Source organism: Pinus tabuliformis, chromosome 9, assembly GCF_031772625.1.
Source record: "Pinus tabuliformis cultivar Carrire ecotype Pingquan chromosome 9, CPIR1, whole genome shotgun sequence".
NCBI lineage: Eukaryota > Viridiplantae > Streptophyta > Pinopsida > Pinales > Pinaceae > Pinus > Pinus tabuliformis.
In genome coordinates, this window is record NC_142307.1 from 744,187,172 (window position 1) to 744,201,596 (window position 14,425).

Below are 14,425 nucleotides of genomic sequence, written 5' to 3' on the forward strand. Positions count from 1 at the left end.
TCACATTTTGAGACGTTAAAATCTCTTAAAGCACAAATACATCTTTGAGCATTTTCCTTGGCAGCTGAACGAACTGCTTGTAGGCTGCAATGTCAGTCATATATATGCATATGCTTTAGTCAGATAACCCAGTGAGCTTGCTTGCATACTCATATATATTTTGTTTAAGCTGAAGTCACCATAAGCAAGTTGATGCATCAACTTGTGGCATCTTATTACCTAATGAACTATTTATGTCAAGGCTACAAGGGTGCTATAAAATCATCCTTATCTGTTTCTGTATAAGTGTCTCTGCCATCCTTTTTTTGATTGAACCTTTTGCAAGGTTTGCAAGATATGAGCTGATGTCAGTGACTAAACTGGTTTGTGGTTGTAAAAATTCTACATTATTCTTTAGAAAAATTTAAGTATTAGGCTATTTTTGGGTATACTCCTCTGGAAATGAGGAGTTACCTTTACTCAATGAAGGTTCAGATGTTTCACTTCTAGCTTCCTCCTCAAGAGGCATGCATTTATGGATGGATATACACGAGTAATTTGCCAACTTGAAACGCTGGACACTAAGCTTAAACAGATTTGAGATTCTTTCTAGGAATTATCCTGCACCAACATTTCTTTACTTCATCATTTTTTTTCTTAATTTGTTGTTCTCGCGGTAGCTGGTTGCAGTGGCTAATTTGTTCCTCTTAGCAATTTTCTTGTTTGCCAATTAAACAATTGTTTTATCCAATTGGCCGGTAGTGTACGTCACTCACACCTGGTCATTCAAGTGTTTTTTCCATGCAAACTGAATAGTTTATTTGAGAAGGAATAGAATAGCTTTTAAATATCCTGAGCACAACCATTGAATAGCTTTTGAAAAATATGGTAATGTTACTGGGAAATATAATTAGTGTACCAACACTTTGAAAAGCAATCTAGGATGGAATTGCAAAAATGTCCGTTGTAGCTACATACATATCTACAAATATTACCCTCAGACCATTTTTCCAATTTTTATACCATTTTTCCAATTTAAAAAATCTATCGGCCTCTCCTTGCACCTTTTGGGGCAATTGCTAGTTACCTTGGTTTCAAATTCAAAACATTTAACAGTAACAAATCTACTTAGATCTTTCAATTTTAACTTTCAATGAACTTCACATATCAAATTCCTTACCTGGATTTGGCAGAAATTGTTGGCACCCAAAGCAAGTCCTTGGAAGCCTGTCATTTGATGATGTCCTACTGAGTACTTCTTCAAATGGTGTAACTGGGAAAAGATGATGATATGACCTTGCTAAGTGAGGAGAAGATACAAGAGTTAAACCACAGATATGACATTCGGTTGGAAGTTCACACACACGTGATTTGCATCTGGGACATGTATATCCTCCACCTATCTTCACTTCTTTGTGGCAAGCACAAAGAGAAATAACTCCTTCTGCACCTCTCTGAGGAAATCCCATCTTGACCAAGCTAGCAACTGCAAACTTTGCTATGGCTGGTGGTGGAGGGCAATGTTCAAGCACAAGGTCCTTGAAATGTGACTACAGAATAAACATAAAACAGTCACAAAAGGAACATGCAAAAATGGCATGTTATTGTTTAAAGCTATTGCCCAGTCAAGCTCACCTCATCAAGTGCCACGGAATAGAATCCTCTCGTCTCCTCACAGAGGTGTTTGCAAATATAAATTGCTGCAGACAATCCAACCACTGAGCATCGCATTTTCGAATCCTTGCATTTCTTTATACTTTCCATGATATCCCCTGGATCACAAGTGCTTAGTGCTGAATACAAGACTAGAACTTCCCGATGACCATATGATGGAATCTGGCTCAGATAACCATGAGCAAGGTCCAGCGCATTTTGCACAGAGGAATCTCCAGAGCATTCAAGATTATTTCCCAAAGCTTTAATGTGTGATTCTGGGCTACCGCTAAGATCTGTCAAACAATGTGCAACGCCATTTTTTATAATAACAATACCCAGCTGACTTAGTGGATTTTGATCAAAGAATTCTCTCACAAATGCCTCAACACGATTTGCAACCACCACCATTCGATTTGGTTTGAAATCCTTCTCTGCTGCCGCCAGGGAGACAAACATCATTTGCCAACCTTGGCATTCATTTATGGACCCTAAATAATGGCTGAGCATGGTCCGCAGCAATGCACAACACTGAATGGAAAAGATCACTATATGACATTATTGTCATAGAAGTTAAAACCATATGGTGCCAAGCAAACGAATGGACTTGGTATGCATGAAATTTTATTGTAACCCGAATGGTGATTCCATGACTTATATGCAGATGAATGTGAGTTGTCTTAATGATAAACTGGAGATGTTTGAAAAGATGCCAAAGTACTCTTCAAAAGCATACTGAATCATTGACTACATGTAACACTTAATAATCATAAGTTGGTAAGCATTGTGATGAAATGAAAATGAAATGGAGGTTAATCCAATACGAGCAAGAATTGAAGATTTCACAGAAAGCAATCAGTCAAAGCAGAATTTAACTTTGAAGGAAAAAAGTGTACAAAAACAAGTGGCTTAAAATAAGATCCCTAGAAATGCATGATTGAAATGATATAGAACCCCCATCATTAGTTTGAAACAGCAAGAGATTAGGGGAATTATTGACATAATAGATGTTTGGAGAGAAGATTAAAAAGACAAAAGAAATCTTGAAAGCAAGATCCAGGCAAAAGCACTCACCCACAGAAAATGCAAGGATTGAACATAAACTGAAATTGTATATTGAAATTAGGAATAAGCTAAGTTGCAAGAACCCCCACCCCCCCACCAACGTGTTTTAGTACAGAAATGCCAAAATGCGCCTCACTCCAAGCACTGTACAGCATGTTTCAGCACTCATACAGTGCTCATACAAAGTGTTTCAATGCTCACACAGCACGTTTCAATGCTCATACAGCGCACATATGTGGCCCACATTTTCACCTTGGACCCACCAAAATGATTTTTAGTGTTTTAAAAATAAATTTATTTAGTTATTTTATTTTAATATTATTTTTTTGGATATTTCTAGAAGCCTCTAGAAATCAAAATTTTCTTTTAAAAGAGGTTGTCCCTTTCATTTCTCCTCACACTGTTTGAGGCTTGAGCAAGGGAGAATTGAGCACTCAGCAAAGTAAATTGGGCAAGGGTGATTGCAAGGGGAATTTGAGCAAGGGAAACTTCAGCAAGAGAGGATTTAGATTGTTAGGTTGCTACAGCCATAGCTTTTATCTGTTTTGTGGTAATCTGAGGAACAGCACCCATATTTTTGGTTGTTTTGGGGTGTTTTTGGACAGCTACAGCCATCATTGGGTTCTGTTTTGTGGTGTTGTTTTAAACAACAACTACAAAAACATCTTGTGATAAAATCCTAGCAATTTTTAATTTATTGTTTTCTATGAATATATTTCTAGGGGTTTTCTAAGGAAACAATTAACTTTGTTATTTCTTTTTTCATTTTATTTAATTGCAGAATTGTTTTTGTATTTTTTTGCAGCGATAATGGCTTCCGGTCAAAATACTTCTACTAGAGTGCCCAAGAGCAACACAAGGACCGACTTCGATCCTATTTGAAAGCATGTAACAAAGGTTTCAAGAATTGCAGGTAGTGGTGCATGGGAATGGATATGGAATCTGCGTCAGAAACTTTACAAGAGCTCTTACCCAAAAGTGAAGGCACATTTTTTGCAGTAAAAGGGTTGCAGATGGTGAAGCATGGGAATGGATATTCAATATGCGTCAGAAACCTTACAAGAGCTACAATACCTCTTACCCAAGCATGAAGGGGCAAATTTTGCAGGAAAAGGGTAAGGGTGATGTAACTGATGTTTGCCCAAAGACAGTTCACCCACAAGAAAGGAGGAAGTATGAGATTGAGCAAGAAGAGGCTTATGGGCTTAAAAAAAGCATAATCAGCTTGTCAATGCTACTCCTCAAGCTCCAAACATTAAGCCAAGGATTGTGCTTGATTGAAGCAAGGAAGAGGGGAGCAGCTTAGCAACAACATGAATCACCATCTTCAAAAAATGCTACAATCCCATCAATTCAAGTGAGTAGACTAGCTGAAAGAATAAAAGTAGAGCTCCCCAGTCAGAGAATCAACAGCGAAATCCAATATATGAGGGATCATGCACTCATAGGCAAGTTCATGGGATTCTGGCCTACTGAAAAGGCCCTGCATGGCTGGATAGCTTCCAAATGGAAGCCCAAAGGACAAATCTCTCTGCAGCTTGGCCCCAAAGGCTTCTTCACCGCCACTTTCAACTGCTTGGAAGACAAACATCGCATCTTCGAAGGAGGCCCGTATTTTTTCAACTCTTTAGGGCTGTACCTTCGCAACTGGAAGGAAAGATTCAACCCAGACACGGAAGATCTCAGCTGGGCTCCAGTATGGATAAGATTGTATTCTCTGCCATTGGAATACTAGAGGGAGGAGACCTTAAAGGACATAGGCAACAACCTGGGGGTATTCATCAAAGTTGCCGAAGAAACAAAAACCCGGAGGTACACCTCCTATGCCAGGATCTGCGTTCACATGCACTTGACCAAAGAACTCACGGACTCGGTAAGTCTATTTCATGACGATTATGAGTGGATTCAAACTATAGATTATGAGCATATACCTTTTCGCTGCAGAAAATGCCATGAGCATGGCCATCTCTTCAGGGATTGTCCTCTTAATCTTAAATCCAAAGCCCCAGCTAATGATACTAGCAAAGACTCTGAAGGCTTCACAAAGGTCCCTAGCCGTAGAAGGAATGCCAAGAAAAATCCGACAGCTCCCAGCACCTCCAAAAGTCCTGAATCCCAGAACAGATTTGAAATTCTGACTTCTCTTAACTCTACGGAGATTCACACTGATATCCCTCTAGCAGACCCCTCGCCTTCCTCCCCCCCAAGGCCCCTCATTCTAAAGTGCCGACCCCTGTCTCAACTCTCGCCAGCTTTCCCGCCTCCACCTCATCTGAAATCTTTGATCCAGAGACAGCCCGGAAATCTTCCACCATGGAAATCGATGCAGCTTTAGCTCTCAGCATTCACCATCAGACAAATGAGGAAGATCAGAACTCCTCGATCCACATGGAAGAGGAACCCGAAAGCATAAATCTGGAAGGTCTAGATATTCTCAAACTGGAAACAGCATGCAGACAAAAGGAGTTCAACACCATACCCCCCAGGGAAATTGAAAGGCTGGAAGTAGTTCTGGCTAGAGCACAACACAATAAAATCCTAGGCATTCAGGCTGGCAGTCCGTGGGATGGGAAGAAAATCCTGAGAGACACAAAGAAACGAGGGCGCAAAACGGATCTGCAAAGGACAATAATCATAGGAGAAATGCTGGTGGACTCTGGTAGATTCCCCAAGCTGACCAGGTTCTTCAAATCTCTCCCACATGGTTCCTCATGAAGCTCATATCATGGAACGTGAGAGGGCTCAACAGCCCCACAAAACACAGAATGTTAAAAAATATGATTCAGCAAGAAAAGCCTTCTATTGTCTTTCTTCAAGAAACCAAAGGAAACAGTACAGTACTGGAAAGGATTCTAAACAAGGTATGGCCAGGATGCCGCTCAGTCTCTATGGATGCATCAGGTGCTTCAGGAGGGCTGGCAATTTTGTGGAACCCGCAGATACTCTCCCTTCAAGACTTTCATGCCTCACACTTCTTCATTCAATCCACCTTTCATCTAATGGGGACCAACATTCACGGCCATCTCTCCAATGTTTACTTTCCTCAAAACTTACAACAAAAGATGGATCTCTTGGATACACTCACAGCACTCAACTCAGAAAGGCATTTCCCCCTTTGGATTGGGGGCAGTGACTTCAATATCATCACGGCTCTAGAGGAAAAATCCGGAGGCAGATCGAAGTTGGAAGCTGACAGCTACGGCTTCAAGGACTTTATCAACAGCAATCAGTTAATGGACCTTCAAACCTCCAATGGTATGTACACCTGGACCAACAAAAGAAGCGGACCTCAGCATATTGCGTCCAGGCTGGATCGCTTCCTCATATCGGACAATGCAATACACCTGGGGGGGATTTTCGTGCTTCCATTATGCCTCAAGCGGGCTCCGATCACTGGCCCATAATGCTTCAGTGGTCGCATCCGGGCAGAAAATGCAATAGACCTTTCCGTTTTGAAGCCTTTTGGTTCTCGCATCCCAAATTCAAAGAAGTCATAGAAGAGACCTGGAAGTCATTCCACCCCCCAGCAGGAGCCAAGATGTTCCAGCTACAACAAAAACTAAAACATCTCAAACAGGCTCTCAAGTCGTGGAACAGAACTCAGTTTGGCAACATCTCAGAAAATCGGAAAGAGTTGGAGCAACAGATGGCCTCATTACAGCAGAAAATTATCTTGGAGGGAAGAACAGAGGAATATGCGCAACAGGAGCAGTCCCTCTCAACTAAGATCGATGAAAGAAGGCAGCAAGAAGAAGTTTTGTGGCGACAAAAATCCAGAATCAACTGGCTAAAGGATGGGGAAAAAAATACAAAATTTTTCCATCGATCAACAATTCAGAGGAGAATGCATAATAACATAGCCTTCATAAACAATCACCAGGGGGAGAGATTAGAGGCACATGAAGATGTGGAACAGGAATTCAAAGAATACTTTCAGGATATTCTCAGGGAGCCGCCAGGATGCAGGAATCAGGCCATACGCTCATTAACGCAGCATATTCCTAAACTGGTTTCGGAGGACCACAACAAAATGTTGCTCCAAGCCGTCACCAAGCAAGAAGTGGAGGATGCCATGGCTCAACTCAAGGATGGCAAAGCGCCTGGACCCGATGGCTTTACAGCCAACTTCTTTCATGCATTTTGGGAGCTCATTAAAACAGAGGTTTTGGAAATGGTGGAGGAATCTAGATCGATGCACTGGATCCTTCCCTCCCTTAATTCCACCTTCATAGCGCTAATTCCCAAAGTGGATGAACCCAACACGCCTGACAAATACAGGCCCATAGCACTTTGTAACGTCATTTACAAGCTCATATCCAAAGTCCTGGCGAATAGGCTCAAGCCTCTTCTCCCTCTTCTCATCTCGACCGAGCAAACCAGTTATGTCGAAGGGCGCCAGATAATGGACGGCATCATTCTCTCAAATGAAGTAATCCACTCTCTCAAGCTTATAAAAAAGCCAAGTATGATTCTAAAGCTAGATCTTTCCAAGGCTTTTGACAAACTCAGTTGGCATTATATCAATCAGGTGTTACTGGCTTTCGGCTTCAGCACTACTTGGACGCGGTGGATTATGAACCTCATCTCTTCACCTAGCTTTTCCATCCTGCTTAATGGCTCACCTTCTACCCCCTTCCGTTCTTCCCGAGGCATCCGCCAAGGTGACCCCCTTTCCCCTTTCCTCTTTGTTCTAATGGCTGAAGGCCTCAGTCGCCTCCTTCATTTTGCCATCTCATCCCATTCTATAAAGGGTATCTCTCTACACGGACTCCCCCCCACCTCTCATCAACAGTTTGTTGATGACACTATGCTTTTTGGCCACCCGTCAGTTCAAGAAGCCACTGCCTTTAAAGACCTGCTTAATCTCTTCTCTGAAGCCTCAGGAACCTCCATCAATGCCTCCAAGTCCCAGCTTTTTTTCTTCAATACTCCCACCCTGACTCAGAGGAACATTGCTAGGATTCTAGGCTTCCAGATAGCTGCGCTTCCTGCGAAATATCTGGGAGCTCCATTGCTGGCCTCTGCTAATAAACATGCCTCCTGGAGAACCCTCTTGGATAAGTTAGAGACTAGGCTCTCTTCTTGGACCTTCCGTTCGCTCAACATAGCTGGTAGACTTGTCTTAATCAAATATGTTCTCCAAGCTATGCCCCTTTATCTCTTTTCTATACTGGCAGCTCCCAAATGGGTTCTCAAGAAAATCCGCAATCTACAAAGAAACTTTCTTTGGGGATCGGATGGACTCAACAGGAAATGGGCTCTGGTCAAATGGACTGAGGTTTGTCAACACAAATCAGCTGGTGGGCTAGGATTGAGGGATCCCTTACACAGCAACAATACAATGGGAGCCCGTATCTAGTGGAATTGGATTTCCAAACCACACATTCCTTGGGCACGCCTATGGCAAGCAAAATATGCACCAGGTAGTCAATGGGAAGATCTCATCAGAATCAGCACAACGACTCCTAGCTCTATAATCTGGAATGTTGCCAAGCAACAGAGTGCCTTCATTCAAGCGCACAGCTTTTGGGAAGTCCACTCGGGCACCACAGCTAGATTTTGGGAGGACTCTTGGCAACAGCTCCCTGGACTAGCCGCTCTTTTCCATAAACCCAACTGGCAAGCTTCGATGAGGCAAACCAATCAAATCCATATTCATCAGTTTTGGCAGAGGCATCCCCCACAAGACTTCAAACTCTGGAAAGCAGCCAGCACCTGGCAGGAAAATTGGCAAGAGGAAACATATGAGGAGATCGACCAGGAGTTAAATCTCAGAAAAATTAAACACTCTGATAAAAAGGACAAATTGCGATGGGGACACACGCCAAAAGGTATGTTCACCACCAAAGAGGCATACCAACTCCTATATCAACCCATGCAAACAGTAAAGGATCAGATTTGGGAACAAATTTGGCAACCTGGTCTCTGCCTAAGGTTTCCACTTTTTTATGGCTTTTGAGCAAAGGGAGAATCCTTACCTGGGATAATCTTCAAAAACATGGATTCAATGGACCTTCAAGGTGTCCTAACTGCAATCTCAACTCAGAAACCATTGTGCATCTATTGGATACCTGCCCATTAGCAGTACAGATGTGGGAAAGAATTGATCAATGCAATAGAAGGATAGGCAGATGTGTGGGAAACATCACAGACACCATCAAAAACTGGCCCCAGCATCCATTCCAAAGCCGCCTTCTCAACTCTCTTTGGAGCCTCATTCTGGGCTTCGTTTATTGGATCCTATGGAAGGAAAGAAATAATAGAACCTTCAACAGTCTTAGCAAGTCTCTTGATACCTTATGGCTCCTTCTCAATCGAAATCTGCAGGAAACTCTTGCGCTAAGACATTGGCAAGATTCGGATTTGCCAGACTCTCCTCAGGAACGCCTCATTCTGAGAGACTGGAACATGGACCTCACTTTCGTAGCTCAAATCAAAACTAATCCCCCTATCAGAACTACTTCTCCCCTTCACTGGTCTCCCCCAGCTTCACAATCTTACAAATTGAACTTCGATGGGGCTACTAAGGGGAATCCTGGGCCGGCAGGCTTCGGTGGGGTCTTTAGAAACGAGGTTGGTTCAGCTCTGTTTATTTATCATGGGTCAATTGGCAAAGATACCAACAATGCCACAGAAATAGAAGGTTTATGGAAAGGTCTTTACATAGCAGAAAAGGAAGACTTCTTCCCTCTTGAGGTTGAAGGGGACTCTCAAATTTTAATAGCAGCAGCCACAAGGATCCAATTAGGCACCCCAGCAACAAAGATTGCCTCGAGTTGGAGGCTTCTAAGTAGATTGGAACAAATAGAGGAATGGCTAAGGGCCTCCAAAAGCATAACCTTCAAACACATTCGACAAACAGCCAATAAGGTTGCAGACCAATGTTACTTGGGAGTGGGAGCGGGAGCGGGGAGCGGGAGCGAAAACGGGAGCGGGAGCGGGAGCGGGAGCGAAAACGGGCGGGAGCGGGCGGGAGCGAAGACCGGGATTTTCAGAAGCTCCCAGTTTGGGAGCGAATCCGGGAGCGATTTTTTAAAAATATATGTATATTTTATATTTTCTAATTTTTGATACATATATGTCAACAAAAACATGTAGAATGATGAATTAGATATAAAAAACATAAAAAAACATAGATTGAGCCATACAACAACAATCATCTAGAAGTTATAATCTTCATCAACCACGTCCACAAGTTAGTAACATAGTAACATACAACATATTGAGTCTCCTGATTCATCAATCTTAAAGTTTCAAGCTTTCAAAATTCAATATATAACATTTATCATCATTGATCACCAAAGTTGTACTTGTAAGCTAAGTGTAACCATTGCAACAAATAATATCTAACATGAAATGAAATGTTATAAAATGAAATGAAATGAAACAACTTTCAACTTTCATGAAGCATCATATTCATAATTCATTACTAATGAATTATAATTGCCAACTTCAAACTTAAATTGTCATATATTGTTTAAAAAAATATCATAATAAATATGAAAGAGTCAATAGTTATAAAAGCTACTAGAAACTAGAAAAGAGAAGTAAATCTATTATCTATTTCTTATGCTTGGGCCTCTTGCCACCACGAGAAATGTCTAATTTTTGAGTCTTGTTGGAAAATCAGGATCTTTGTCATTAATATCACCCTCTAAGCATTAATATCCAAAGGTATCTTTGTCATTACCTCTGTATCTGTAGGGATCTTTGTCATTAATATCACCCTCTAAGCATTAACATAAGATAGAACAAGCATAGCATGTCAAGTCAAGATTTTGTTTGAGTGATGCGTACATTTTTAGGAGGGTCATGATAGAGGAGTTCGACAAACAATGTCACTAACATCAAGGTACATAGAGGGATTGGTGTTCTTGATTAAATACGAGTTCCGTACCCTAATACATGACAAAAGTCAATGGAAACATTGCAATCCCCCAATCCTGAAATCCTGAAAAACTGATAAGTCTACTGGATTTTGAATGAAATCTAAAATTCTACTTTCTCCATATGAAATCCAATGAGGCCGAAACCACTCTCAAACATCCTGAGTCATTTCATGGTAATGTTAAAAATTTAAGTAAAAGGATGAAAATGAATATTAAGGAGAATGTCACTTTTACTTTAAGAATTTAACATTACCATGAATAGCATATCAATACTAAGGCCTAGACTTGATCATTAAGCTGCCCCACTCAAAAATTATTTGTTTCTTTCAAAAAAAATTGCATTTCAAACATTACTACAAAAAAAAAATTGCAAAAAAAGCAAAACGCTCCCGAAATCGCTCCCGAAAAGGCAGGGAGCGAAAAATTTTTTTAGGGAGCGCGCTCCCGAAATCGCTCCCATTTCGGGAGCGATTTCGGGAGCGCGCTCCCGACCCGCTCCCGAGTCGCTCCCGCCCGGAGCGCGGATTGGGAGCGGGATCGAGGGGGGGGGGGCTCCCCCGCAACATAGTTGCAGACAGACTAGCTAATCAGGGAGTCAATCAGCAGCTCCATTATTTCTCAGGACCTTTAAGTGAATCCAATGATGAACAACTCATACAAGACTGCAATTCTCTGGTGCTACAAGATTCATCACCCCCGGATGCGGGTGTATAGCATAGAGTTCAGAAGGATGGCGGCGAAAAGGCAGAGCAAGTGGCTCAACACAAGTGCCAGCCGGCATCGCACAAACCATGATTTGATATCTCAGTCAGTAAACATTAATGCTGCAATTACGCAGCTCACCAACTCCTGTAGATATGTAAGTATGGTGGATACTCTGCTCTGTAGGTTACTCTGTCCCGCTCCTCTCTCCGGCACTTGCAGGTTTGGCAAGGTGGAAGATAGCCCAGGCTACCGGTGGTCTCAGAAACCAGACGAGGACAAGCGTAGGGGATGGTATGCTTCCAACTCCCTTGGTCGCCACCTCTCAATCCTTTCCTCGGCTGACTGTTTAATTCCTCCAGATTTCTTCAAAATGCCGAAGCTGTGAACCAGAATGATTAGCAGACGGGGCGGTTCACGGGGACGTGCCTCCCGTCAGCCCTCCTCTTCTACCTCAGAAACTTCGTCAGAGGCCTTGAATTTTCGGTTTGACAGGTATCCAGCAACAAGAAGCGGACGCGGCAGAGGTCGTGGGCGTTTCCTCTCAGACGAGCATTCTCTCCATCCCAACTCCCAGACAGTGCGCTTCCGTTTCCCATGCACCCTTGGCCGCTCCTCCATCACAGCCTCAGTTACTGTTGAGCTGAGTGAAGCTTCTGAGGATTGGGAGGCTGATAGTTCGGGACACCCTTCGGTTCCAAGAATGGAAGACCAGATGGCTACAATGCAGACTTTGAATGCTCAAAGGAACACCCAAGGCGGTTCCGCATCTCAGGTAGCGCCCTTCCAAGCTGGTCCTAGTGCCCCTTTAGGTGGAAGTCCTTCAGAAAAAGAGGGCCAACCCTCTAAAAGTGAAGACCCTAATCCTTATGGCTGCCGCATAGTCGAAGAACCACCTTCTGCACAGCATGAAGAATGATCAGGTCGGTGCCTCAAGGTTTTTGTCCAATTGCTGTTTGAAGTCGCTCACTCTCATCCAAATTCACAGCCTTTTCATGGTTCTAGCTCTCAGAACTTCGGTTTTCAATTTCGGCTTTACCGGTTACCCAGGTGTGGGCGGTTTACTTCTGTTCCAGTTCAGAATGTTAATGGGTCACTGTTTTGGCAGCGGTTGTGCTGTTCCTTTCTCTGGTCTTGGTATTTTGTCACTGTTTTTTAGATGTCTCAAGTCTCAAAGTAAGTCAGTATGCTGGGTTTTGGTCAATGTCCCCAGCAATTTTTGTAAGCATGCCGATACAACGGCTAGAAATCTCGAGGCCTTTGCCTCTCTGTAACAAAATTTTTGTATCAATATAGGAGTAGTCATATTCAAAAAAAAAAAGTGAGTAGACTAGCTAAAATGATCAATGTTCAATGGAGAGAGGAACTTGGATCAAGAGTGGCAAGGGCCATATATGCTAGTAGTATCCCTTTCAATGTGATCCAGTCTCCTTATTAGAAATACCTAGCAAGGGCAATTAACATAGCTCCTCAAGGGTTCAAGGGACCTAACTATGAAAAAGTCCAAACTGAACTGCTCAAGAAAGTAAAGAGAGCTTGTTGAGAGTGTGTTTTAGCACCTATTCATTCTTCATGGAGTAGCTATGGAGTTAGCACTATCTCCAATAGATGGACAAATACTAAGTTTAAGCCATTGATTAATTTCATTGCCAATTCACCAAAAACAACAATGTTTTTGAAGACTAGTGACTATTCAAGGGAGATAAAGGACGCTCCACGCATTGCCGAAATTTTAATCAAAGCTATTAAGCAAGTAGGACCTGCTAAGGTGGTGCAAGTTGTCATGGATAATGCATCGGTTTACAAAGTTGTAAAGTTGATTATTGAGAGCAAATATGATCACATTGTTTGGAATCCTTGCATTGTCCATAATCTAAATTTGATATTAGAAGAGATTGAAAAAAAAAATTATATGGATTAAGGAGCTCACGGGACCAGCAAGGGAGATAACTAATTCATCACCAACCACCACAAAGCTTGAGACTAGTGGTGGTTGGTGATGAATTCAATTATCTCCATTGCTTGTCCGGTCACCGGTAAGTTCCTAAATCCATGGAACTTTCTTGTCAATCACTTCTAAGATCAAATTTAGAGTATGAAAAACACAAGGAGTCCAAAAATGGAATCATATATGCTCTCAATAATCAACCCTGCAACTTTGTAAACTGATGCATTATCCATGACAACTTGCACCACCTTAGCAAGTCCTACTTGCTCAATAGCTTTGATTAAAATATCAACAATGGAGCATCCTTTACCTCCCCTAAACAATCTTGAGCCTTCAAAAACATTGCTACTTTTGGTGAACTTGTAATGATATTCAATCAAATGGCTTACGCTTAATATTTGTCCATCCATCTTAGATAATGCTAACCCCAGAGGTACTCCATGAAGAATGAATACATGCTAAAACATCCTCAACAAGATCTTTCTCCATTTTGAACAATTCAGTTCAAACTTTTTCATAGTTAGGGCCCTTGAATCCTTGAAAATTTATGTTAATTTACCTCATCAAGTCTTCTGAAGCAGACTCTGAGCCCTTTGTGGCTAGACTCTAAGGTATATTCAACCCCTTTTTTGCGACAGCGTTGAGGACAAATTCAAACCCCTTTTTGGGATTTATTTCAAGGCATGATTTTGTTGATCTGTGATAGTCCTGAGGCTAGATCTGAAGTGTAGTTTTGGTCTTACCTAAGGCCTCTTCTAAAGACAATTTTTCAGATTGTCATAGTATGTTTGAGGACTCATTGAAGGTTGTAATTGAGGGTTGTTTAGAACAACATTTTAGTTGAAAATTTTCAACTCGAGGATGAATTTCCTTAACTAAAATTTCATTTTTGACAATTCTGGAGTGACTTTCTAAAAATAGAAAGTCATGTCTAACATCTCAAGTATGACTTCCCAAAAATAGTAAATCACCTTGTATCAATTGGTAATCAAGTATAGTTGATGGAAAATCACTCAACTTATCATTAATCAATCCTAATAGTTCAATTTTGACTTAATTATCAATATTATCATTACTATTATCATTATCCTTATGATTTTATGATATTATTATCAAAAAGAAATTCAAGTCACCTTACCTTCATACTTTCCACCCCACATGACTCTACATTACTCTCTCTCTTACTCCC

The 14,425-nt window shown here is 41.6% G+C and overlaps 1 protein-coding gene across 1 annotated transcript in view; it reads right to left on the reverse strand.

Annotated features, from left to right (window-relative positions):
* LOC149150856 (general transcription factor IIH subunit 2-like) overlaps positions 1–14,425 on the reverse strand; it is a 118,952-nt gene that overhangs the window by 88,835 nt on the left and 15,692 nt on the right. The window contains exons 3-4 of the mRNA XM_089442966.1: positions 1,615–2,069; positions 1,160–1,529 (exon numbers count right to left, since the gene is read on the reverse strand). Coding sequence (XP_089299092.1) covers positions 1,160–1,529; positions 1,615–2,069 — 825 coding nt within the window. The remainder of the gene's footprint in view (positions 1–1,159; positions 1,530–1,614; positions 2,070–14,425) is intronic.